The 27,142-nt window shown below is 46.6% G+C and overlaps 1 protein-coding gene across 1 annotated transcript; it reads left to right on the forward strand.

Annotated features, from left to right (window-relative positions):
• Positions 1 to 2,352: 2,352 nt before the first annotated feature.
• LOC138960091 (ribosome biogenesis regulatory protein homolog) lies at positions 2,353 to 26,566 on the forward strand. The gene is made up of 10 exons (XM_070331831.1): positions 2,353 to 2,551; positions 4,844 to 4,916; positions 5,962 to 6,000; positions 6,325 to 6,363; positions 14,739 to 14,840; positions 15,608 to 15,683; positions 22,501 to 22,608; positions 23,592 to 23,740; positions 25,614 to 25,741; positions 26,331 to 26,566. Exons 1-10 carry the CDS (start codon positions 2,391 to 2,393, stop codon positions 26,518 to 26,520), a joined length of 1,065 nt encoding a protein of 354 aa, XP_070187932.1. The 5' UTR covers positions 2,353 to 2,390; the 3' UTR covers positions 26,521 to 26,566.
• Positions 26,567 to 27,142: the final 576 nt, after the last annotated feature.

Genomic DNA, 27,142 nt, shown 5'->3' on the forward strand with positions numbered 1-27,142 from the left:
GTCTCTCTCTCTCTCTCTCTCTCTCTCTCTCTCTCTCTCCGTCTGTCTGTCTGTCTTGTCACGTCTCTCTCTGTCTCTGTCTCTGTCTCTCTCAGTCTCTCTCTCTCTTTCTCTCTCTCAGTCTCTCTCTCTCACTGTACGTTCAGTACTCAGATAAGGCCTGTTATGTGTACAGTCATATTCCTATGATTTTTTTTTCTTCTTCTCAAGTTTTTTTCCCGATTTTTTTTATGTGAATGTCCGTGTGTCAGTATAATTATGTGATTAGAGTAGTCCCTCTCTGGGCGAGGACTGGAAGCTCGTTTCAAGTGTAATGCTTGTGCCACAACCCTCGTAAACTAATAAAACTGATTTGATTTGATCTCTAATTTTTCTTGTTTGTTCTTGATTTGTTCTTGTATCGGTGAGTACATTATTCCTTTGTTTTTTTTAACTTTGATTTGATCTGTAACAGTGCACACACGGGGCTGCCCCTGCCTGCGTACGTGACATATGAAGCAAGTTACCCACCGCCAGCACTGGGAAAAAAAACGAAACACTGAATAACCGTTACACAAATGATCAGTTAGTCAAGCTAACACCTAAAAGTAACCTGTAACGGATTCTGCAAATTTGATGTGATTGCAACCTGTGCAGTTTATGTTAGTTTGGCGATAACCGTTCAGTCCACAGTCATGTGTTTGCCAACACTCGGCTTACACCAACTTGAAATAAAAGACTCTCTGAAAGACTTAAAAAGATTCAATGCCAGGCGCGGATCACATCATTTTTAAGGGGGGGGGGGGGGGGTTCCAAATTTCTTTCAGGGACAGTTCGACGACGCGAAGCGTTTAGTTGAGCCGGGGTGCGAACCTCCTAAGGGAGAGTCTGGGGGCATGCCCCCCCCCCCCCCCCCGGAACTGAAATTGTGATAAAAATCAAGGAAAAAGGAGCAATCTGAGCCATCAGTTTTTCTTAATTTTCAATTTGTTTCTTTCTTTTCTCTCTTTTTATGCACACGTCAGTCCCAGTACAATGCAGTAGTCAGTCCTTTTCTCAGCTCTGTGTGTGCGTGTACATGCGCGTCAGTACATGTGCGTACGTATGACTGTGTGTGTTTGCCACACGGTGTGTGTGTGTGTGTGTGTGTGTGTGTGTGTGTGAAGCCCGCACAATAAAGTAAAACCAGAAACAGAACAAAACTAGCTTTATCTCGTCTTTATGCTGGATGAGAACAACAGGGATGAATCACTGAATTGCACTGATACGTTCCAGCAGCTGTTTTGTCACCTTCACATTCGATTATATTTTTGTAATCTTATTTCATAGCAAATAAAAACAAGTCGCGTAAGGCGAAAATACAACATTTAGTCAAGTAGCTGTCGAACTCACAGAATGAAACTGAACGCAATGCAACGCAGCAAGACCGTATACTCGTAGCATCGTCAGTCCACCGCTCATGGCAAAGACAGTGAAATTGACAAGAAGAGCGGGGTAGTAGTTGCGCTGAGAAGGATAGCACGCTTTTCTGTACCTCTCTTCGTTTTAACTTTCTGAGCGTGTTTTAATCCAAACATATCATATCTATATGTTTTTGGAATCAGGAACCGACAAGGAATAAGATGAAAGTGTTTTTAAATTGATTTGGACAATTTAATTTTAATAATAATTTTTATATATTTAATTTTCAGAGCTTGTTTTTAATCCAAATATAACATATTTATATGTTTTTGGAATCAGAAAATGGTGGAAAATAAGATGAACGTAAATTTGGATCGTTTTACAAAATTTTTTTTTTTTTTTACAATTTTCCGATTTTTAATGACCAAAGTCATTAATTAATTTTTAAGCCACCAAGCTGAAATGCAATACCGAAGTCCGGGCTTTGTCGAAGATTACTTGAGCAAAATTTCAACCAATTTGGTTGAAAAATGAGAGCGTGACAGTGCCGCCTCAACTTTCACGAAAAGCCGGATATGACGTCATCAAAGACATTTATCCAAAAATAGAAAAAATGTTCGGGGATATCAATCCCAGGAACTCTCATGGAAAATTTCATAAAGATCGGTCAAGTAGTTTGGTCTGAATCGCTCTACACACACGCACGCACGCACGCACGCACACACACACACACACCACGACCCTCGTTTCGATTCCCCCTCTATGTTAAAACATTTAGTCAAAACTTGACTAAATGTAAAAAAGAGTGTTCACATCTACGCGTGCGCTCGCTAACTTGTCCTTGTTCATTCTTGCATCTTACATCCTCTACCTGGTATTAAACGTTGTCCTGCATTTTGATCTCTGATTTTGATTTTGTTCCAGTGTCGATTTATTTGGGTAAAGTTAGGCCGAAAGCTTGTTCAAGGGGGATCACTATTACCTTAGTTTACTACTGGACCACGAGCAAAATGGCTGAAAGTGAAACTATGCCGACAAGAGTGGAAGACTTTTTGGAATCCAAGTCGAAACACAAAAAGAGTACAGATGTGGAAAAAGCGATTGACTTGGAAATTGACGCTGGGAATCTGTATGCCTTTGATGTCAATGAAATCAATGTTAAACAGTTCAGGCAAGTGTAATGCTGACTCCAATGCACACAGGCCACGTGGGCTAGTACACATGTGACCATGTGTTGTTTATTTTGTTATTATGTTTGGGGTGATTCTGCTGCGTACCATTTTGTGACACGCACTTTTACTCATTTTAGTGGTTGTGATGTATGTTAAATGGGGACCATACTGTTTATTCTCTTGATTTCTTTCGGTGGCACCCCAACCCAATGAAAGTAATTTTTTTGTATTAAAAATCAATGCCAAATTGCCGTCACCCTTTCGCTGCTATTTCAGAAGCACTAGCAGAAGCTATGAGTATGAAGATGACGAGTGATTAACACTTCTCTGAAGTGTAAAAAGACACAATGCTGATAAGATTATAAAAAAAACTATAAACAACGAACATGTACTATAAGAATTCAAAAGACTATTTAGTATAATTTACATAATGGTGGAGAAATTGCTTGTTAATCAAGTTTTTCTTTATGAGTACTTGAGTCAAGTGGAGGTCTGGAGGGCGAAGGTGCATACCTTAGCTGTTCTCACAAAAAAGATTGTCGCCTGGATGTGTGCTGAGAAAATGAACCAAGATAGTGTACCTGAGACTGTGCCAAAAGGTGACATTTTCATGTCAGTATGTCCCAAATGACATCACCAGTACATTTTTCATTCTATCTAATCTGTTTTCGTTCTATTTTTTCTAATAACATGCGTTAACAATTGATTGCCAACTGGAATGGAAGAGCACAAAAAGTGTAACTTGATATGTAGTTTCTCTAGAGGGAAAAACATCTTCCACTTTCATGTCAGTGTGTCCCATGCAACATACATTTGCCAAACAGCTATGTGCAAGTAAATTATTTGTTAGTGGTATAGAAAATACTGATCAACAATTAAAGTCAGTTTTCACATTCATTTTCTACCTATTTCTTATTTGTTTATTCTGTTGGCAATGGTGAAATGTCAGCAATCGTGTGTCATTCGGGACAGTAGACATGACACCTGACCTTTTGGCACAGTCTCACTGTATGCTTTGAGTTTGAGTCTGACCGTGTAACTGACTATCACAACTATTGTTTTGCACTCCATTGGCAGCTACAAACGAATTGTGACATCAAAAGGAAAACCTTATTACTGTTAAAAATAAACTGTAACATATGGTAACAGTACAAAGTAAGGCTAATGTGTGAAAGTTTGGCTACTAAGCCCAGATTGACTTATCATTTATCTTTACCACAGGTTTTGACTTTGAATTTGTTTTATTAAAAATTTAAACTAATTAAAGGTTGTCTTAGTGAAATAACAATTAAATACTAACCACACACACACTCTGACACACACATCAACCCTAGAACTACACCCACTCCCTACCTGCCAAAAAGAAAACTAAGTAATTAAGAGAAAGAAATGAAGTGAAATGACAACAAACAAACAAGAAACTCACGCAGACACACACACAAAGGTGCAGGTAAGGAACGTTTGAAAAAAGTGAAACTTTCAAAGAGATATATATATATGTTAGGCAAAAAAAAAAAAAAAATAGGTGTGGTTACGGTAACATAGGGAAAACAAGAGGCGAAGCCATCAAGGCTCACGTAAGAAATCGACAAACAGTAACACAAACTCAATCACTCCGTCACACACACACACACACACACACACACACACACACACACACACACACACACAGAAAGAGCATAGGTGAAACTGTGCAAGAAAGCGAGACACTAGATCTAGATCTGTCTGTCTGCATGTAGCCTACTTACTGGGACACGACTGCCAACTAGTCTCGGCCCGCTCAAAATAATAATGACCGAGACTTTCAGTACTTCCTTCGCGTGACGTCTAACCCTCTTACGTCATAATGTGACGTCAATGTAATGTGACGTCTTCAAATGTTAGAGTTTCTACCACAGACATACACACGCACATACGCACGCACGCACAGACAGACAAAGTTACGATCGCATAGGCTACACTTACGTGAGCCAAAAATAGGGTAGGAAGGTAGGCAATCACTTTTTTTTAAAACTTTTTTTTCTAATGTGTACAAATTAAACCTACTTGACAGGGAAATAAGTGTGCGACTCGGGCGCTTTCGCTTTCATTGCGTTTTCTGCACTCGTTTTCTTGTTTTTGTGTGGTGTTTTTTTTTGACAAATGTAATAAAAAGTTATAGGGTCGGCCCCTAAAAATAGGGTAGGTCGGGTTACCGTAACCACACCTTTTTTTTTTTAGGCCTTAGTATTGTTACTTTGAGTTACATATTGTGCAGAAAGTGTTTTATAATGATTTTTATTTTTAAACAGAAAAAAGAAAGAGGAGGTTTTGCTGCAGCTAGTTCGTGACAACATGCAAGTACTAGTGAACAGACTCAGCGGGGTGAGTGTTTGTGATGTATTCAAAGTTAAACTTTAGGTCCTGTGGAAGTGTTGATGCTAATGCTACATTGATACATGTATGTGAAGTGAGGCCTGTCCAATGAGGGGACACCTCCCAGTAAAGGACATCTCTTTTTGTCCCTTTGTCTGGTAACTTCAATACCTGTAATGAGAGGACACCTGCAGTGTGTGGACATTTTAGCTGACCCCAAGGGTGTCCTTTCATTGTGTGTACCACTGTATATTGTTTGTTGGAAGGGCGGGGATGTAGCTCAGTCGGTAGCGCGCTGGATTTGTATCCAGTTGGCCGCTGTCAGCGTGAGTTCGTCCCCACGTTCGGCGAGAGATTTATTTCTCAGAGTCAACTTTGTGTGCAGACTCTCATCGGTGTCCGAACACCCCCGTGTGTACACGCAAACACAAAACCAAGTGCGCACGAAAAAGATCCTGTAATCCATGTCAGAGTTCGGTGGGTTATAGAAACACAAAAATACCCAGCATGCTTTCCCCGAAAGCGGCGTATGGCTGCCTAAATGGCGGGGTAAAAACGGTCATACACGTAAAATTCCACTCATGCAAAAAAACCACGTAGTGTACGTGGGAGTTTCAGCCCACGAACGCAGAAGAAGAAGAAGAAGTTTGTTGGAAGAATGTAGTCAATAAATAAATAATCAATGAAAATATTAAACTATTTTTTGTGCAGTCATTAAGAAGTCATTTTTGTGATCTTCTTTTATTGTACAGTGTAACTCCCTTTTGAAGACCTTTCAAGGGGAGTTCCATTGTATCAATTTGGTAAAGGTACATGTATATTGAAAGTGCTGAAAATGTAAGGATAAGTTACCAATACATGTATTTCTTAAAGAAACAAAACCGAATTTTTTTAACTGCTAACACATTAGTTCGACATGTAAATTGTGGTCACAGATATTGTTCTTGCTGGTGTGTCTGAAGAACATACAGTGTGGAGTCACATTCAAAGCCAGGAGAAAGACTGCCGGTTGGCTATGGTAGAATCTTATGCTGCAATCTTTTTCATTTTGCAGCTTCCATCTGAAAGCACAGAGGGCGTCACGGTTATAAAGGTAAGCTGTTTACTTCAGACTGCCTGCCTGTTTTGAATGTCAAGGAGACCATGATATTTGTGCAATTTATAGATAAGATACAGAAGAAAACATACTCTTGCAAAAACTGATCACAAATTATATAAATTTGGGCACAGAAAAGAATGATGAAAATTGCCCATATGTGTGCACTGTCTGTTTTTTAAAACATTACATATGGCTACCAAACTATTACCTTTTGGGGTTTGTGACCTCTGAGGTTTTGACAAAAGATGGCCACTCTTTGTGTGTGAACTTTGACGTTGAACATCGTTAATATTATTAACCATAGTTCCTGTGTTTCAGCTTCCTGAACCTACACTGAGGCTCCCCAGAGAGAAACCGGTAAGAAATAACTTAGCAGATGTATTTATTGATAAGGCGGGGATATAGCTCAGTTGGTAGCGCGCTGGATTTGTATTCAGTTGGCCGCTGTCACAGACATGGGACTGGTCCGATTTTTATCGGAATTCCGATATTTTCTTTAGCTCACAGACCATTCTTGAGATCGATGCAAATTCGTTGAGAAAAAAAGGGGGGGGGGGGGGGGGGGGAGTTGGTATGAACCGTTCAGCTGAAGCTGTCTGCGTCTGAAGTCAGTGCATTCGCACCCCAGCACTCGCGTGAACCCATAGGTGGTGGTATGAACCGTTCAGCTGAAGCTGTCTGCGACTGAAGTCAGTGCATTCGCACCCCAGCACTCGCGTGAACCCATAGCAGTATCATGGGTCGCGTTTGATTGGCTGTTGATCTCCGACGATTATTGCCGAGGCTTAATTATTCACCGATGGTTGTTTTGATTGGCTCCCGATCTCCAAACACCGTAGCATCATGGCGTCTGGATTCCATATTGTTTTGTCGGCTGTGGAAGCTCTTACGATCGACGACCAAAGTGTGAAAAACAAGTGGAAAACCAACTGGCTGTCAGAAGAAGTGACTGTCACTATCAACAAGAAAGAAAGGCGCCAGCTCATTGGCGACAGTATCGCCAAAATATCCATTCCCGGTCAGGCCGTGTGCACGTGGTGCGACAACGGCCACTGCGTGGTGAAATACGGACTTGGTGGAAAAAAGGTGTTGGTTCGTCACATTGAAAGCAAGAAGCACAGAGGGCTCTTGGAAGCACGTCTCTCTCTCTCTCTCTCTCTCTCTCTCTCTCTCTCTCTCTCTCTCTCTTTCCCTCCATCCTGTCTGCGCTGAGCCGATGACCCGCAGTTGCTGGTAGGCCTGAATAAGGAAAATTAACACCTCAACTCAAGGCAAAACAACCGATTTATAGATTAGAACCTTTTTATTTTTTTGGGGGGGGGGGGGGGGTGGGGTGGGGGGGAGAGGAGGTGCACTCTGTTCAGACATTGTAGCAGCTTTGATGAGTTATCTTGATTGCTTTTTGGCTCACGTAAGTGTAGCCTATGCGATCGTAACTTTGTCTGTCTGTGCGTGTGTATGTCTGTGGTAGAAACTTTAACATTTGAAGACATCACATTATGGCGTAAGAGGGTTAGACGTCACGCGAAGGAATTACTGAAAGTCTCGGTCATTGTCATTTTGAGCGAGCCGAGACTAGTTGGCAGTCGTGTCCCTGTAAGTTACAGGCTACATGCAGACAGACAGATCTAGATCTATAGTGTCTCGCTTTCTTGCACAGTGTCACCTATGCTTACTGTGTGTGTGTGTATGTGTGACGGAGTGATTGAGTTTGTGTTACTGTTTGTCGATTTCTTACGTGAGCCTTGAAGGCTTCGCCTCTTGTTTTCTACATTGTCATTATCATGTGATTACAGGCACCTGTGGATGTGAAGCAAAATGTTTTGTTTAAAATGCTAAAACATATTATTCTTGTGGTTTTTATAGCTTTTTAAAAAGGCATGATCTATTTTTTTGCTATCAGGAGAGGCCCCAAAATGGCCTTTATAATTCTAAAAATCATTTTCCGTCAGGGGGGCTTTGCCCCCCTGAACCCCCCACCGGGGCGTTGCCCCTGGACTCCACCAGGGGCCTGAGCGGCCCCTGGACCCCGGCTTCGTTTCCTACTTTTTGAACATTTGCTGGTCTCATGTCTGTGTCAGCGTGAGTTCGATCCCAGGTTCGGCGGAAATTTATTTCAGAGTCAACTTTGTGTGCAGACTCTCTTCGGTGTCCGAACCCCCCCCCCCCCCCCCCCCCCCGTGTACACTACATTGGGTGTGCACGTTAAAGATCCCACGATTGACAAAAGGGTCTTTCCCGGCAAAATTGCTTAGGCACAGTTAATAATTGTCTACCTATACCCGTGTGACTTGGAATAATAGGCCGTGAAAGGTAATTAAATTACATATCTTATCCCGACTCACAACTAGCATTAACCTCTGGTTTAAGTGCCGGGACGCTGAACTACGCTTCACCCCTTAAGGGGAAGTAACCCTAAAAAAGAACAGCCTAGAACCCGCAAACTGGGTCACAGATCCAGGCCATACCGTCACGTGACTGACCACGCGAGACCGCCGCCGCCATGTTGGAAATACCTCACTCTCTCCTCAGCGGTTCTAGCGATAGGACGTTGTTCTCTAGAGCTACGCATTTTGGCGTTCAGCCTGCTGCCTGGTTGGCAGTTTATCTTCACCCCGGTTCTTCTTCACGGTCTCTGCTTCTACGGCTGTATTGGTGAGATCGTTCTTTGTTTGTTTTACAGTGTCGTGTACTTGTATTTTTGCCTTGTGTCCGTCAACTTTGTTGTTGTTCTACTCTCTGTGAGTTGTTTCCAACATGTCGGACAAAGAGAAGAAAAAGCATAATACTCGACAGTTAGTTGCTGATTCTTCCCCCACTAGCAGTCAGGCAAAAGATAAACCCAAAGGTACAACGGTTACTATCGTAGACCCGGTTTCTAATGCTTCGCTTTCGGTTGATATTGATAACCCAGCAAGCCCTACCTTACCCGTTCTGAAAGAATCTAAAAGCAGGAGTAGGGCTCGTTCAGCCAAGTCTAAGAAAAGTGATAAGCAAGATTTCTCTTCCCTTCTCTCTTCTTTCTCCTCGCAAATGCATACCATGTTTTCTCAACAGCAGCAACTTGCCACTGACTTACAGGCTACGCGAGAGGAGTTGCGTTCGCTGCCTAAGGGTGTGGGCGATGTTTCTTCACTTTCCCGCATCCGGTTGCCTCCTTCGGCCACAGTCACGTCAGCGGATTTGCGGGCGGAAGAACTGGCGCACGCCAGCTTCGGAGAGATGGTCCCTCGGGACACTGTTGCTCCTGCGCAGCAGGCTCTCTCCTCAGGTACGTTGGGTTCGCCGGTAGCCAGGCTCTTTGGCGAAAGCGTTCCGCATAGACCGCAACTAGTAGCTCCCCCGCCTCATAGGTCAGGGAGTGAAAGTTCGACATACCTGGGGCAAACGACTCATACGAAGCGGAGCTCATGGGGTGTTGACGCGGGAATGCAATCGATTTTACATCGATCTGGTGACCAAGGTGCACACGGGCCGTCTTTGACTTCCCCCGTTGGTGTATTCGCGTCACCACTTCCTCCTGGGCAGGAAGTTGGCTCCATGCAGGCTCTGCACCGAAGTTCTACTTCCGGTTTGCAGTCAGCCTCGCTTCCGGTTGATGATGTTCAAGACTCGGTGAGTCATGCAGACTTGTCTATACATACGGAAGTGGAGTCGGAGCGAGACGATCCTACCTCATTCAATGAGGATGACGGTGACTTTCAGTTACCGCCAAGATTGAAGCCGTCCTTAGCTGTTGCAGCACAGGTCGCTTACAAATACTTTCCTGACGGCGTTGTTTCATCTGCGGGTCGTGTCTTACCCCCACCCTCAGCGGTGGGTGACTTCCGCACAGCACCAACAGCAGCTGAAGGTTTTCAGTTTTCTGAGTCTCCTTTAGTTGCTTATGAACTCTCGAAAATTCTAGCAAGAGTTCCAGGCACGTCGAGCTCCTTGCCGGTTGGCACTGTCCCTCTCCTATCTGCTCATGGTCAGGCGCCAGAAGCTGCCAAGAATTGGCTTGCCACTGATCAACTTCCGCATGCTAGTGTCCCTGCCCTTGCGCGCAGGTTTTCACTCACCCGTCGGCCTCAGAACCTTATCAACACTTTTGCCCTGCCGAGTGCAGCTCTTCCGGTCACACCGGAGCTGTCCACTCTTAGGGAGGATGGTTACCGTCAAGACAGACCTTGTGTCTACACGGAAGGTTCTCTCATTGGTTTGGAGGAGGCAGGCAGATACTCTCTTGAACTTGCCTCCCTTTCTGAGACACTCCTTCGGACTTTATCTCGTTCGATTGCGTCTTCTCTGGATCCTTTTGAATTCCGGAATGACGCAAGTGTGAAGGACGTTACGACACTTCTGGCCACATTAGCTAAGGTCAATGCGGAACAGATGGCTGTGGCGGCTCGCCTTTACTCCCACGCCGTGTTTACACGCAGGGACTCTTTTTTGGCGGGCTCAAAGATTCAGGAGAAAGCGACTTTGGATGCTCTCAAGTCTTCTCCTTTTACAGAGGGAGCTCTGCTCGGGCAGCCCTCGCTTGACGCTCTAGACAAGCAGACCCAGAACGCCAAGGATTTGGCGATCGCTCGGTTTGCACAGCATGGCTTCACTAAGCCACAGGCAAAGCAGCAGGGTCAGGCCAAGGCTTCGTTCTCGGCAGCTAATCGCGGCCACAACACGCAGCACTCTCAGTCTTCTTATAGGGGAAGGGGCAGAGGTGCCCCTTATCCTAAGAAGAAGCCATCGTTCGGGAACTCCAGGGGGGGTGGGCGAAAGCCCAACCCCCAATGATGCCTCCCCGAACCACTCATCCCTACAACCCCCACCCCTTTGGTGGCGGGTGGCCCCTCCCGGGCTCTTCCCTGCTGGTTACAACTTGTAGACAGTCAGTGGATCGTAGGGATAGTGCGTTCGGGGTTCCGCCTACTCTGGAAAGAAGGAAAAGCTCCTCTTACCAGAGTAGCACCAGCGTTCCGGTTCCCAGCAAGACCAGAGGCAAAGGCGACAATTCAGTCGGAAATTGCCTCTCTTCTTCTGAAAGAAGCTATAGAGGAGGTTTTGGACCTCAACTCTCCGGGTTTTTATGGAAGACTTTTCGTCGTCCCCAAAAACTCGGGGGGTTGGAGGCCTGTTCTCGATCTGTCTCCTCTCAACAGGTACCTCAGAAAGGTAAGGTTCGCTATGGAAACTCCAACCTCTGTCAGGGAGTCTCTCAGGCCGTCAGACTGGGTAACGTCCATAGACCTAACGGACGCCTACTTTCATATCATGATCCACCCCTCGGATCGGAAGTGGCTCAGATTCAGGTGGGCAGAGAAGATTTTCCAGTTCAGAGCCCTTCCCTTCGGGTTGTCTCTGGCTCCCTGGATTTTCACAATGGTGACTCGTCAGCTGTGCTCCCTTGTCAGGCAGAGGGGCATTCGCTTCCGTGCATATCTAGACGATTGGCTAATTCTGAACCAGGATCGTCTGACTTGCAGTCTTCACACTCAGTTTGTCTTGAGTCAGTCGGCAGACCTAGGTTTCTGTGTCAATCAGGGCAAGTCGGAGTTGACTCCGTCACAAACGTTTACGTACCTAGGTATGACGTTCGACACCGTGGCCTGGACGGTCCGACCTTCTCTCAGGAGAGTCGACAGGCTTCTGTCTCTCCTAACGTCGCTGCGGTGTCAGGAACGGGCCCCGGCCAGGGTTCTGGCTTCTGCCTTAGGCCAGATGGAGTCGATGGCTACACTCGTTCCCCTGGGAAGAGTATCCAAAAGGCCGTTTCAGGCGGCCTTCGGCTCGGTATGGGAAGCAGCTTCTCAGGGTTGGGACGTCTCTGTCCCCATTCAGGGCTGGATCAAGCAGACCACAGAGCAGTGGTTTCAGGATCAGCTCTTTCTCGGCGTTCCCATTGTCCTTCCTCCCCCGGACCAGGACATGTTCACAGACGCCTCCATGGTGGGATGGGGCGCTCACTTAGCCCATCTGACGGCCTCGGGTGTGTGGTCAGAGACACAGTCTCTGTTGCACATAAACATGCTAGAGCTGGAGGCTGTATTCCTTGCACTTCAGAGTTTCCTTCCCACTGTGACGGGGCACCATGTGAAGTTACACACGGACAACACTACAGTAGCTGCTTACGTGAACAGACAGGGCGGCTCACGTTCCCACTCGTTGTCTCTCAGGACTTGTCAAATTCTGGTGTGGTGCCAGCAGCATCATATAATTCTTTCAGCCAAGTTTCTGCCAGGGTCTCTCAATGTCCTGGCGGACTCTCTCAGCCGGTCGGCTACCGTCATCCACACGGAGTGGACGATAGCTCACCAAGCCCTACTCCGTCTGTGGGCTCAGGTGGACAAGCCACTGGTCGACTTGTTTGCCACAAGATTCTCAAGAAGACTTCCCGTGTTTGTTTCTCCGTTTCCGGATCCGGAAGCCTGGAAAACGAACGCGCTGGAGATATGCTGGTCGGGACTCGTGGCTTATGCGTTCCCTCCTGTCAAGCTTCTCGGCAAGGTGCTCAGGAAGGCGGAGATGGAACGTCCGTCTCTCATTCTGGTGGCTCCATGGTGGCCCTCTCAGCACTGGTTCCCGGACCTTCTCCGTCTCGCAGTGGGGCCACCCATTCCGCTAAACCTTCGAAAAGGGGAACTTCTTCAGCCGCGCACGGGCGTCCTGCACGACAATCCGCAGTCCCTACGCCTTCACGGCTGGAGACTGTGAGGACGTCTCTGCGCCGCGCTGGTGCATCGGATAGGACTCTCGACTTAGTGCAAAAGTCTCACAGACAGTCCACAAGCTCTGTATATGCCTCACATTGGGCAGCTTGGTCCAAATGGTGCGCGGATAATGGCGTGAACGCTACTTCCCCCCGTTCCATGCAGGTGGCAAATCATTTGGCCTGGTTGGCGTCTCAGGGCCGGTCTCCTGCCTCTCTGAGGGTCAGGAGATCGGCGATTTCCTCAACACTTAGGCAGTTGGGGCGTATAATCTCTCTTGATGGTGTTATAGCAAGCGTCCTCAGGGGTGCTTCCTTGGACTTTGCTAAGACAAGGTCACCAGTCCCAGCTTGGGATTTGTTCCTGGTTCTCGAGTTTCTCAGGTCACGGGATTTCGAACCTTTGCATGCAGCGAGTCTCCACAATCTTACCCGTAAAACGCTTTTCCTTACGTTGCTTTCCACCGCTAGGAGAAGCAGTGAGATACATGCTTTATCCGGTCTCGCTAAAGACATTTCGTTCGAGAGGAACGGTTCCGTCGTGCTTCGTTTTCGTCCGGATTTTCTAGCCAAAAATCAGAGGCCAGATCAGCTCTCCCCCTTGGTCAAAATTCCTCCGCTTTCCACAATTTTAGCACCAGGTGACCCAGATATCGTAAATTGTCCCGTCAGAGCAATCAGCAACTATCTGTCGCGTACGGCGCCTATTCGTTCAAAAGATCAGAAGCTCCTGTTCATTTCCATCAATACGGCCCGGAGCAGAGACCTGTCTAGGGCCACTTTGGCCAGATGGGTGTCTACCTTGATCAAACAAGCGTACATCTGGCAGCAAGAAGGAAAAGGGGGGGGGCAGTCAGTCCTTCCCCAGTCGTCTTCTAAGACGCATGAAACCAGAGCCTGGGCATCCTCGGTTGCCGTTCTCAAGTCCGGCAGACTTGCAGAAGTCTTGGATTCCGCTTACTGGAGATCTGAAGACGTGTTTATAAATTTCTACTTGCGGGACATCGCAAGTACTCGTCAGGATGGGACCAGTACCCTTCCGGCTATGGTAGCCGCAGGGCAGGTTCTCTCCAACTTGTAGAGTAAGTTTTTTTACCCACCTCCTTCATTAGCAATCTGCTAGTTGTGAGTCGGGATAAGATATGTAATTTAATCGAAAATTTTAAAAGTAAATTTTGATTTGATTAATATACTTACCCGACTCACATCGTTTATACCCTCCCGCCTACCCCGCTTTATGGTACCCTAAAAATGAACGTTTCGCTTCGTTCGAGTGAGGTATTTCCAACATGGCGGCGGCGGTCTCGCGTGGTCAGTCACGTGACGGTATGGCCTGGATCTGTGACCCAGTTTGCGGGTTCTAGGCTGTTCTTTTTTAGGGTTACTTCCCCTTAAGGGGTGAAGCGTAGTTCAGCGTCCCGGCACTTAAACCAGAGGTTAATGCTAGTTGTGAGTCGGGTAAGTATATTAATCAAATCAAAATTTACTTTTAAAATTTTCGATTATGCGCCGAAATGGCTGCAATTACTGGCCGTATAAAATTTCATCTCACACGGCATCACTGCAGAGCGCCTAGAACTGTACCCACGGAATATGCGCGATATAAGCGTCATTGATTGATTGATAAGACAATAACAATTAAACAAACCAAGACTTCTCTTCTTGACCCCCTCTTCCAAAGGAAAATCTCTGATGTCAGAAATAAAAGAAACTTCAAGAAGATGTCACAGTGAGAATAATGGAGTCATGTAAAAGTTATATCACTGTGTTAACTTTTAAAATTTTTGTTTTGAGGTCAGAGATTTTTCATTCACGTCCTGCCTAGTCCAGGGGAAGAAGGCTTGTCCAGCCAACTTTATCCGTGTGTAGAGCAGAACTGTGAAGGGATCTTAGGTTGGTTTTTCATTCTGGACAACTGTAGTTGCATGCATTCACAGTGTTAATTTTGATAACAGTAATGGTTATGATTGCATTTGTAGCTTCTGGTTTATGGTTTTTATGTATATTCTGTGCATTATCGTAATCCGCATTGATGTCTGTGCAGATACCCAAAGCGAAGCCGCAGACAAAGTGGGAAGCGTACGCACAACTGAAAGGCATACAGAAGAAGAAGAAAGGCAGAATGTTGTGGGACAACGAGTCAAAGGTATGTTGCTTATCGTGTTGGTGAGTAATTTATGCATATGCAACAAGATATGTGTGAAGAAAAAAGAGACATACAGATATGTCTATTTTGGAAAATGAGATTCCGGTAGCTCAGTTGGTAGGTCACTGAACTTGTGATCCTAGGGTCGCATGTTCAAAGCAACTTTATGTGCAGACTCAGAAACGCTATCCATGTTTGTCACCACTGTGGCACGTAAAAGACCTTGGTCATTCTGCCATACGTACAGGTGGCTGATTACACCAAAACACGCACACACCTCGATAGCGCTACTCTGTTGCTGCTAGCTTTCAACTGGGAGAAAGCGACCTGAATTTCCCAGCGATGGGACAATAAAGTAATGAAAATGTTCAGTTCATTTGCACTTTCTCTCTGGTCACCTCTGCTTTGGCTTTTTTGTGGGCTCCGGGGGTTTTGTTTGAAGAATCCTGTTCCATGGCTTCTCTTTATGCACAGACTGTGTCATGCAGGGTCTGCCAGTGATTGCTGCCCAACCAGGTTTATAATCATTTACTAAGTTCTAAATAGATTACTGTTTTCATACTCAGATTACAGATTGTGTTGAGTTATTTTTTTCATCTTCTGGGTAGAGATTTGTCACAATTCACTGTTCACTGAAACTGGCTTTATACATTATGTATGTTAAATTTAAACAAATTTCCCTCATAATGCCACCAGTGTCTTGTTTTATTTGGACTTTATTCGGAGTGACATTGTGGCTGTGGATGTAAATGTGTTTGGTGTTTCAGCAATACAAACCGCGATGGGGATATGGAAGGAAAGACGAAACAAAGTCCTGGCTTTTGGAGGTTCCAGAAAATGCTGGTAAGTTGTTTAACGCAATGATTATTGTATCGTGTTATGTGTTTGTGTGTGCTGTTGTTGTGGATGATGAAGATTCTTGTTAACTTGGATTTAATCACATATTCTTACTCCAATTCTTATGAATGCATTGACTTTAGTCCCACATGCTAGATGTCGAAAAACCTCTCAAATTACCTGCCCTTAGTAGGGTGGTAACCAAGCTAAAAGCGACGCCATAGCCGTTGCTATGGCCTGACCTTGCTCAGTTACCCATAACACCCTGCGCACCACGCGAGCGCCAGCATCCGTAATAACCATTCTCGACTTTCGACAACACACGGTGGACGTGTCCGAATTTCGCTCTCACTTTTGGCCTTCACATGCCTGCTCGTCCTTGAGACTAGCCGGTTCTTGGGGGTCTACCTGTCCGCCTACCTTTTGGTGAGATCTTTCCTGTGTATGTTTGGTATAAATGTTGATAGCTTTGTGTTGAACACGCACGCAGAAGTTTTTTGTTCTGGGTGACTGTTTTTCGCCGGTCTTAAAATGGCCGACAACAAAGCTAATCTTGGCGCGAGACTGGAAGGTGACAAGGCTCTTAGCTTGGTTTAGAAAACTATACCTAAGAGTAGCCTAAGAACTTTGATTTGCCTATTATGCGGGTCGTAGATCCGTCAAACAGCACTTCTTTTTATGTTCCTATCCCTCCGAGGGCGGGTTCAGTTCTTTCACAGCTCGCTTCCCCTGTTGGGGTTTAATCAGCCTTTAGGCTCCTTATAGACTTTTTGTTGGATCGTCGTCGGTGCGACTGATGGGGGAGGGGTGGCCGTGTGGCTATTCTTTCCCCTTTCTCTGAGTAAGAGGAATCAGTCAATGTCCTCCTTTTGGGGGGACTTAACGATGTTTTGGTCTGTATTTTCGGCTGTTTCAGGCACGATCGGCGGTTCCCGCCCTCCCGTTTGTCAGCTTCGCACTGTGGTCAAGTGCAAATGGCCTGTTCGGTTCAGCCCGTTTTTTGCCTCTGGTGGCTCTGGGCTGTTCTCGAGCACCCCTTCCTTTAGGAGGGGGGGCCTGCTCCCTGCCTGCGTTTAACCACTCTGATTACCGCCGGTACTTCACAGTGTGTTACGCAGCCCCCCGCCAATGGGGGGGGGATAGGGGGGGCGCTCCTGCGTCGCACCGTCGCCTGGTGCAAACGGCCAGTTCGGTTCAGTCCTTTCTGCCACGGGTAGACTGGGTTGTTCGCGAGCACTCTCTCCTTTAGGAGAGGGGGCCAGCTCCCCGCCTGCTTTGGCCGCTCGGCTTGCTTTTAAACAGCACTGCTGGGTCGGTCAGGCAGCCCCCTTACCGTGAGGAAGGGGGAGTGGGGGGGCACGGTAAGTCACGGCCAGGGCTTGTCCCACTCTGCCCTTTGCGGGCAGGGGGCCGTGTTAGCTTCCCACCCTTTCCCGCCCCCCGGGCGCGTTCGGGTGGCGGCTTTCCAGGCTACGTTACATACCCCTTCTCTGCTCCATTCGGGGCAGGGTGGGGGGGGTATCAGTGGCCCACTCTTTCCCGCCCACCGGGCGGGATCGGGTGGGGGCTGGAGTAGCGTTCCACCCTTTCCCTCCCTCTGAGTTGGACGGGGTGGGCGCTGTTGGACTGTCTTCACAGTCTGTGCCTCAATTGTCCTGGCCCGACAATCGTTCGCCTCCCCTATCGGGGTGGGCGGGCGGTGGGCTATAGGACTACGGCAGGTGGACGGAGGGGGGTCGGCCGTTGTTCGGTTCGTCTCTCTCCGTCGCTCTTACTGCTGTGACGAGCCACCCCCCTCCCCATCTGGGGCATGGAGTGGCTCAGGCCTTTCTACACAGCGGGGGTGCTATGTACGGCTTTCCAGGCTACGTTACATACTCCTTCTCTGCTCCTTTTGGGACAGGTGGCTGTGTTAGCTACCCGCGCTTGTCGCGGGTCCACCCTTTCCCTCCCTCTGGGTTGGACGGGGTGGGCGCTGTTAGACTGTCTTCACAGTCTGGCCTTTATGGTCCTGGCCTGACAATCGTTCTTCTCCTCTATCGAGGCCTTTCTACACAGCGGGGGTGCTATGTACGGCTTTCCAGGCTACGTTACATACTCCTTCTCTGCTCCATTTGGGACAGGTGGCTGTGTTAGCTGCCCGCGCTCGTCGCGGGTAGCGGTCGCGGAACAATGAGCTTGACTCTCTTTTGTTCTCGGCAGGGTGTCTCGCACAGTGGTCAGGGAACAATGAGCTTTGCTCCGTTTTGTTCTCTGCACGGGCTGTGCCGGCTGTCTACCTGGGACAGGCGGAGACAGAATATACTCTTTCTCTCCAGTCTCCCATTCTTTGTATTCACAATGGTCTGCGGGGACTCGGCTATAGTATCACCTGGCCAGTGGTCATTGTCCTTAGCCAGCATAGGTCACCCCCCCCCCCCCCCTCCTAGGGGTGGGTGAGTGATAGGGCTACTTGACTTTGGCAGGTGGACGAGCGAGGATCGGCCGTTTCTCTGTTTCAGTCCTTGCCCCCTCTAGGGGTTGCGGCTGTGCTGGACCACCCCCCTCCCCACTTGGGGTGAGTTGTGGTTCAAACTAGGTAGTCTGGTTCTTAGCACTGGGATGCTTCTCTCGCACAGTGGGTGGGGTAAGATGCGCCGGGCCCGGCTTTGTCTTGTTTCTCCACTCTATCTCCTTCTCGGCAGAGATCTGTGCCAGTTACCAACCCCTCTTCCCCCCACCTCTTGTTCAGGTGGGCGGTTTTGGGTTGGCAGTCAGAGACTGATCACGCTTTCCATCCACACTCTTGGCGGTGTTATCGGCAGGAGTATTTAGTGCGCGACCTCCCCGGTCTCCCCTCCTTTTGTGTTTTACACAACTGGTGGTTAGGTTCGGACTCCTTGTTGGAGGAGGGGGAGTGTATAGGGTTGCCTACTGGTTGTAGGCTTCCCATACATAGAGCGGCTGCTGTTGCAGTTTACTTTGTCCCGGATAGGTTGGGGGTGTCTCTCTTCCTTCCTCTTCCGGGATGGCTTTGGGTTTTCACAGGCTTTCTCGCAATTTGTTTCATTTGCTGAGTCTCCGGTGATTGCCTACCTCATGCCACACTTTTGGCTTGTTCCGCACCTTAGGATAGTGGTCTTCATCCTACACCTTTCCCGCTGCTTTTTACGCAGGGGACTGCTGGCTTCGGGGTTTCAGGCTGCTTCATCCTCACTTTTAGTGCGGAAGAAGATAGCAGGGAATTTTCAGGCTCAGGGTCTGATCCGCACTTTTTATTGCCAGGGGCTAGTTTCTGGCTTCGCTTACAGACCACAGGGAACATGGAGGTTTTATGATGTTACTCCTCCCTCTCCTCTCTGGAGGAGCTAGGATGGCATGGTTTGGAGTTTTCTGCTTTGGCTGAGACTCTCTTCTGTGCTTTCTTATAGGCAATCTTATCCTCCCTGATCGCTCTTTTGGGTTAGGGAGGATGCCTTGGATAAGGCTTTAGTCAGGCTGCTGGCAGCTTGGGCTAGGGTCGTCACTGAGCGGAGAAGTTTCTCGGTGACGTTTTAGGCCCACACTGTTTTTGCTTGGTGTGATCTCCTTCCTTTACAAGGGGTTTGATTTCATGCTGGTTGCAGGAAGCAAGGGTCAGGCTTTTTCGGGGGTTGTTAAGACCTACTCAATAGCTGGAATCTTTCCCTTCCTTCGTGGACCTCTGGCAGCGCATTTATGCGCTCCCGGTTACAAAGGGGTGTTTTGGTTCAGTGTCGCCTCCCTCTCTGCGGGAGGTGGGTCGGCATGGGCTAGAGCTTTCAGCTTTGGCTGAGATTTTCCTTGGTGCTCTCACATGAGCTTTCCTTCTGCGTTTCTGCACACAGGAAAGGGCTCGGTTTCTGGGGGTGTTGGTCTCTGGACTATCTCGGGGGCTGGTTGAGCTTTTTCAAGGTCAATCAGCTTGTCAGCTGCACTTTCTTTTGGTGTTGAACCAGGCTTTTTGCCTGGTGCTCTCAGTAACCAGGCAAAATTCCGAGCTGTCCTTATCCCAGGTTTTTTACCTGGGCATGCTGTTCGACTTTGTCTCTTGGAAGGTTTATTCTTCACACAAGAGGGAATAGGGAGGCTATAAGCTCTTTTCACTGCCAGACGGGCACGAGAGCAGGCCTCTGCGGGGTCTTTAGACCCGATCTTCGGTCGGACGGTATCGATAGCTATGCTGGCCCTCTAGTCTTTCCTCAAGTTTTTTGGGGGGTTCGGCCTCTCAGGTCTGGGACATGAGGGTCCTCCTCCAGAGTGGGTTCCTCCACTCGGGGAGGTGGCTGGAATCCTTTTGGATCGCTCAGGGGACTTTTTTCCCTAGCTCTGTTTCCCCCTGGACTTAGACCGCTTTATGGATGCGTTTTCGTCTAGATGGGGCCTGGACTGGCAATTGCAGTCTTGAGGCTGTGATGTAGACGCAAATCCTTGGGCTTCTCTTTTGCCTGAGGTTAGGAGCAGTGGCTCTTAGTCTACTAGCCTTTCCTTTTTTGCTATTTACAGGCATGGCCTGTTGCATTCGGGCAATTCTTCTGTTGCTTCTTATGTGAACTAGCTGGGGTGAGCAAGTTCTCGCTCCCTGTCAGACAGAGTATAGGGGATTCTGATTGAGTTTCACACTAAATCATTTTCTCAGGGGAATTTCTCCCCGGCCAGCTCTGCGATCTGGCCGACTCGCTCAACAGGTCCTTTCAGGGCTTGCACAGGGGTTGGCCCATCTTCTGACGGGTCTGGAGGCGTGCTGTTTGTGTTTTAGATCATGGGTTCTGACTCTGGTCTTTGGGAACGAAGCATATATTTCCTCCACTTTATCTGTGTATGCTCCTTTTTTGGCCTCCTTGGCCAATTGGGGATTTAGAGCGGGGGTGCAACTCCTTAGCGCCCCTCTCTCAAGCCAGGTGGTTTTTCACCTCTGTTTCAGTTTTTGGCTTTGGGCAGCTGGGCCTCTTCTTTGAGGTTCCGGCTTCTCGGCTATCTCAGCTGTTTTGAAACAAATAGGCCTCTCTTCTGTTGCTCATGGCGCTCTTGTCGGCATGATCAGGGGACCTTGTTTTACGAGGTTTAGAGGCTCCCCCTTGTTTAGCGCGTGGGACTTTGTTCTACTTACTCTGGGCCTCAGCCCTATAGGGCAGTGAGGCGCATGCGTTTTTGGGGTTTGCCAGAGGATGTAGCCTTAGGGCTTTTGGTTCCGTTTGTTCACGGTTTTTGGCCAGGTTTTGGGGTTTCAGAAACCTGGTCAATATCCTCTGGTGTTTGATTCCCTCCTCTTGGGAGGATTATCGCTCCGGGAGATTCGGATTTTCTAACGGTCTGGTTGGACTTTTTTAATCCCTTTTTTGACGTTACTGTCTTTTGGAACCACGAGCTTTAGCTCAGGTTCTTATTTCTTTACAATGGAGCGAAAGAGACGTCTTTTATTTGTCTCTCTCTAGGGGCTCTGCTACATTCATAGGACAGTCCTATGAGTGGTACGTTCCGAACAGGGGCGGGGGGGGCGTTCAGTCCTCCCTCTATTCCTTTTCAGGCGTTCGGGAGTCTGGTGTTCTTCTCTGGCTGGTGGTGTTCCTCTCGCCTATGCGAGGTTTGCCAACAGCTCGGGTACAGATTTTGTGCTTCTTTTATTGCCGTGTTGCGTTCTGGTCGCCTAGGCGAAGCTTTGCAAACGGCTTACTGGAGATCAGATGATGTGTTCATCGGTTTCTATCTTCGGGATTTCTCCTGCACGCGGCTAGATGGCTCCAGTTCATTGCTGGTTTTAGTTGCTGCAGGGCAGGTTCTTACAAGGACATAAGTAGGTTCCCTCCACCTTTAGGAGGAATCTGCATTCATAAGAATTGGAGTAAGAATATGTGATTAAATCGAAAATTTTTAATTAAATTTTGATTTAATATAATATACTTACCCAATTCTTATAGTTAATACCCTCCCATCCGTCCCCGCTGGATTATGTCCTTGGGGGTTTGTTTGACTAATAGTCTCGAATGATTATTACGGATGCTGGCGCTCGCGTGGTGCGCAGGGTGTTATGGGTAACTGAGCAAGGTCAGGCCATAGCAACGGCTATGGCGTCGCTTTTAGCTTGGTTACCACCCTACTAAGGGCAGGTAATTTGAGAGGTTTTTCGACATCTAGCATGTGGGACTAAAGTCAATGCATTCATAAGAATTGGGTAAGTATATTATATTAAATCAAAATTTAATTAAAAATTTTCGATTATTGTACATTTCTCATTCATAATAACAGTAATTAAAACTCCTGTATCCAGTATGGTGGACGTAGTGATTTTGTCTGAACAGTTGATTTCAAGTTGGTCTTAGGTGTAAATTGCAGTGTGGTGGATGAAGTCATTTACTGGAAATGCAAAGGAAAATAATACAAGTCAGGGAATTTAAGGCCAGACTTTACTTGGCTTGAATCAGTGGACCACAACGAGGCCTTAGTAAAGTTTTTAGATTTGCCAGATAAGCTTCTTCTTTTACTTTGTTCATAGGCTAAACTCCCACAAGCAAGTGTTTTTAGTACGAGTGAGTTTTTACTTGTATTACCGCTTTTATCTCGCTATTTAGGCAGCCATACGCCGATTTATAGCCGGGGAAATAGCAGACTAGACAAACCTGGTATTGAGAAATGTGCCATCCTTGTCTGGTCTTCATCTTTTTATTTGAAATTAGCCATACATGTGTGATATCATTTGTGTATTGTTACACTTTTTGTGTGTGCATAAGACATCAACAAATCAGCCTGCAGTGAATTGAACTGCATGATCGCGGAACATTTTGCGCTGATGGATAGTATGAATGTTGTGGTTTTTCTACTGTTGCAGATCCTAATGAGGATCAGTTTGCCAAGAAAATAGCAGAGAAGAAGGAACGCGTCGCCAAGAATGAGCTCAAGAGACTACGCAACATTGCACGAGTAACAAAGGCAAAGGGTGAGTTGGTGGCCATGCTTGGAACTGTGTTACATGAGGATGTAACTTGTTGTAGAATAAATGCTAATGAAACGAAGAGGTGCATGTCACAAAATGTTTAAAATTGCAACTGCGCATACAGTGCAAATGATACTGTGTACTGAGGAACCTCCTTTTTAAGACCTATTAAAAAGGAGGTAAATTTACAGAGGTTATGAACAGAAAATGTGAAAAAGCAAGTCTTAAAAGAGAGGAAGTGTTAAATCGGGGAGTCTTAAAAGGGAGGTGCCACTGTATTCAATGTGTTAACTTCGCTGCTGTCTCCGTGTTTAATAAAGGCTTGATGCTCACCTCCACACAACTCAAAGGGCAGTAACTTGGGTTGTTGAAGCTCTCTTGGAGTTTTATGTACAGGTGTAGAGCCATTACTTGACTTCACACACTTATTAATACTGAACTACACAGTCCTCAAATTCCCTTGTTCAGATGAGCCAACTTCGTCCAAACTCTCTGTTTCGTATAGCCGTGTTCTGCAATTTTCTGGCATAGAACTGCTGTCTCTCACCCCATATGGTCGCGGAATGAATACGTTGTGCGGCATAGCTGTAAAACTTATTCTATGTCACAGTTCCTGGAATAGCACTTCATAAAACTGCTGTCTCTCAACCCACATAGTCTGGGAATGAGTATGTTGTGCAGCATATCTGTAAAACTTGTCCTTTGTCACTGTACAGTGGAACCTCCCTTTTAAGATCCCCTAATTTAAGACACCCCCCCCCCCCCCCCCCTCCATTTTAAGACCCTTTTTTTCTCAGACTTTCTTTTCATTGCCTTTGTAAATTAACCCCCATTTTAAGACTCCCTCCTTTTTAAGACCTGATTTGTTCAGATTTGTGTAGGTCTTAAAAGGGGGGTTCCACTTTACCTAGTGGAGGCCTGCATAGAACTGCTAGGGAAATAAGTGTAGTGTGGGTCATAGCTGTAAAACTTATCCTTTGTCACAGTTCCTGGCGTGGGCCTGACCCCCACCGACAAACCGTCCAAGGACCACCTGGGCAAGACACTGGCCGTCACACACAAGTCAACAGCCTCCCTGGGCAAGTTCATGGACACTCTGCCCAAAGAGAAACTCAGACTGGGCAAGAAGAGAAAGGTGAGAACGGGTGTGATCGCTGCTTGGTGTTTAAAACTGGTGCTGTGGCTGCTTGGTGTTTAAAACTGGTGCTGTGGCTGCTTGGTGTTTAAAACTGGTGCTGTGGCTGCTTGATGTTTAAAACTGGTGCTATGGCTGCTTGATGTTTAAAACTGGTGCTGTGGCTGCTTGTTGTTGAAAACTGGTGCTGTGGCTGCTTGGTGTTTGTGGCTGCTTGGTGTTTAACACTGGTGCTGTGGCTGCTTGGTGTTTAAAACTTGTGCTGTGGCTACTTGATGTTTAAAACTGGTGCTGTGGCTGCTTGTTGTTTAAAACTGGTGCTGTGGCTGCTTGGTGTTTAAAACTGGTGCTGTGGCTGCTTGTTGTTTAAAACTGGTGCTGTGGCTGCTTGGTGTTTAAAACTGGTGCTGTGGCTGCTTGGTGTTTAACACTGGTGCTGTGGCTGCTTGGTGTTTAACACAGGTGCTGTGGCTACTTGATGTTTAAATCTGGTGCTGTGGCTGCTTGGTGTTTAACACTGGTGCTGTGGCTGCTTGGTGTTTAAAATTGGTGCTGTTGCTGCTTGGTGTTTAAAACTTGTGCTGTGGCTGCTTGTTTAAAACTGGTGCTGTGGCTGCTTGGTGTTTAACACTGGTGCTGTGGCTGCTTGGTGTTTAACACTAGTGCTGTGGCTGCTTGGTGTTTAAAAGTGGTGCAGTGGCTGCTTGGTGTTTAACACTGGTGCTGTGGCTGCTTGGTGTTTAAAACTGGTGCTGTGGCTGCTTGGTGTTTAACACTGGTGCTGTGGCTGCTTGGTGTTTAACACTGGTGCTGTGGCTGCTTGGTGTTTAAAAGTGGTGCAGTGACTGCTTGGTGTTTAACACTGGTGCTATGGCTGCTTGGTGTTTAAAACTGGTGCTGTGGCTGCTTGGTGTTTAACACTGGTGCTGTGGCTGCTTGGTGTTTAAAATTGGTGCTGTTGCTGCTTGGTGTTTAACACTGGTGCAGTGGCTGCTTGGTGTTTAACACTGGTGCTGTGGCTGCTTGGTGTTTAACACTGGTGCTGTGGCTGCTTGGTGTTTAAAACTGGTGCTGTGGCTGCTTGGTGTTTAAAACTGGTGCTGTGGCTGCTTGGTGTTTAAAACTGGTGCTGTGGCTGCTTTGTGATTATAACTAGTACACTCACAATAACAAGAGTAAGAGACAGGCATGCGGAACCAATCTCCTGGCACCTGAGAGAATAACGAGCATTGCAAGCCACTTTCATCGTTGTTCATTTCAATGCTTCTTATTCTCTCAGGTTACAGGAGATTGGTTCTGCATAAATCTCACTTGCTCTTGTTGCAAGCGCAGTGTGCATTTAAAGTGCTTACGTCCCTTTGTTTCTCAGCTCTCAAAATAGCGCTCTGCCTCATTTGATCAAGATATTGGTAAACCAGGAATGTAGGGAGAACACAGCTGCAGCTTGTGGCTGTGTTATTCTCATTGAAAAACTGTAACATTAGTGCCTGTGATTTGTTTGAATTGTTTTCTGTTTCATCTTTATCTTTGGACATGCTTTACTTGTTGATATTGATATAGTTAACTACTGCATTGGATACAAGGGCTGTACTTCCATCTTCTGTCTTGCCTCCTGTATCTGTATCTCACCAAGCCATTTCTCTCATTACGTTTCTTGTGTTTGGTGAGCGTGTGTGTATATGCGTGCATATGCTCATGCTCACCGACAGGCACACATGAGCTTATGCACGCATACACACACACTCACCAAACAAGAAATGTCGTGAGAGAAATGGCTTGGAGAGTGTTTGTGTGTGTATATGATGTGCATATGATGGTGTGTGCCTGTCAATGTGGTATATATACACATTACTGATTGCTGTATTTTCCGCAGTTTGAAAGCAACTACACAGACGACCGGGAACGACAGAAGAAGATCCTGAAGGGTATCGCTGACGGCACGCCTGTTCTGGATGTCAACAGAGCTGCCAACATTGCCAAACACAGGGAAGAGCGAGAAAGGTATGTTTGACATGTCCACAGATCTACAGGGGTACCTGTCATGAAAGGACACCCTTGGGTCCAGTGCAGTGTCCTTTCATTGCAGGTGGCCTTTCACAAGAGGAATGCCTTGATTAGGTGTACAGTGGAACCCCCCTTTTAAGACCTCCACACATTTGAGAAAATCAGGTCTTCAAAAGGAGAGTCTTAATTGGAGGTCAATTTCCAGGAGGCAGTTTATCGCTGCCAAAATATTGATGAAGAAAATGCCAAACCTGGTTTCCTGTTGTGTCCTCTTTTTGTGTAAATTACCAGAGGCTAAGAACAGAAAATGTAAAGAAGCAAGGTCAAGGTCTTAAAGGCGAAGCACTGTAGCAAATGTTTGACAAGGAAGGTGTAGAGAGGGCAAAACCAACAATTTCTTGCACACTTTTGGCACATGATGTTTGTTGGTTTATACTTGTTTCAAAAGGAAGGTGGCAAGGATTCAGAAAGGAAGAACATGTGTGTGTTTTTGTCTGGTTTGTGTCCGTGTCGGTGTGTGTGTGAAATTAAAGTTTGAAACAGGTGCTTTTTTTTGGAATTATTTATACCTTGCATTTACTTGCAGATCTATGGCGAAGAAAAGCGGTGATGGAGAGAAGAAAAAAGCAGGAGCCAAGGGGAAGAAAGGAGGCAAAAAATCTTTCAGTGGAAAGCCCAGTGGAAAGCCCAAAAAAACTTTTGCTGGAAAAACCAAGAAATCGTTCAGTGGCAAGAAAGGAGGTGGAGGCGGCGGCGCCAAAAAAGGACGGAAATAGTAGTGTGAATGTGTAATCATTTTGTACATAAAGCTTATGAAAGATACATTGAGCTTTGTGTTGGTGCAATTCTCTGCCTGTGTCGGTGTCTGCGTAAAGAGAACAGAGAATATTGACGTAGTCGTGGAATTTTGGCGTGACTCGTTTTAGGAAGCTTTTTATTATTAAAGTGTTCATATTTGTTACTGGTATGCATAGAAACATAAAAGAATGTTCAATCAAGCATTGTCAATCGTTTTTAAGAGTCTTAAGCTCAAAAACATAAAAATGGCAAAGAATCAAGTTACGCCAAAATTCTACAATGACATCAATATACATGTTATTGTTTAGAAAATGGTCATCTGTGAGCGCAGTTACACATGTGTACGCATATTCATTAGGCTTCAAGTTTCAAAAACATGGAAGAGTATGTTTACAGATGCATGAGTATTTAGGATGCAAACTTAAAATCCAAACCTGGCCTGTGGGAAAACAGATGAAAGTAGCCTTTGGTTGATTTAGACCACAAGCAAGGTGGGCATAACAAATTTGTGATTAGTATGAGAATTGTCAGTTTGTTCACTCTAACCCAACCGTTCCTGTATTCAAGTTGACAGTAAGTGGAATCTACAGTACATATAAT

Source organism: Littorina saxatilis, linkage group LG2 (assembly GCF_037325665.1).
Source record: "Littorina saxatilis isolate snail1 linkage group LG2, US_GU_Lsax_2.0, whole genome shotgun sequence".
NCBI lineage: Eukaryota > Metazoa > Mollusca > Gastropoda > Littorinimorpha > Littorinidae > Littorina > Littorina saxatilis.

What these genes read in the sequence shown, in the direction of transcription:
- LOC138960091 (XM_070331831.1), top strand. Translation starts at nt 2,391, where the DNA reads ATGGCTGAAAGTGAAACTATGCCGACAAGAGTGGAAGACTTTTTGGAA. An exon ending in TAGTGAACAGACTCAGCGGG is followed by an intron (nt 4,917 to 5,961) that starts GTGAGTGTTTGT and finishes TTCATTTTGCAG; the next exon opens with CTTCCATCTGAAAGCACAGA. An exon ending in CACAGGGAAGAGCGAGAAAG is followed by an intron (nt 25,742 to 26,330) that starts GTATGTTTGACA and finishes ATTTACTTGCAG; the next exon opens with ATCTATGGCGAAGAAAAGCG.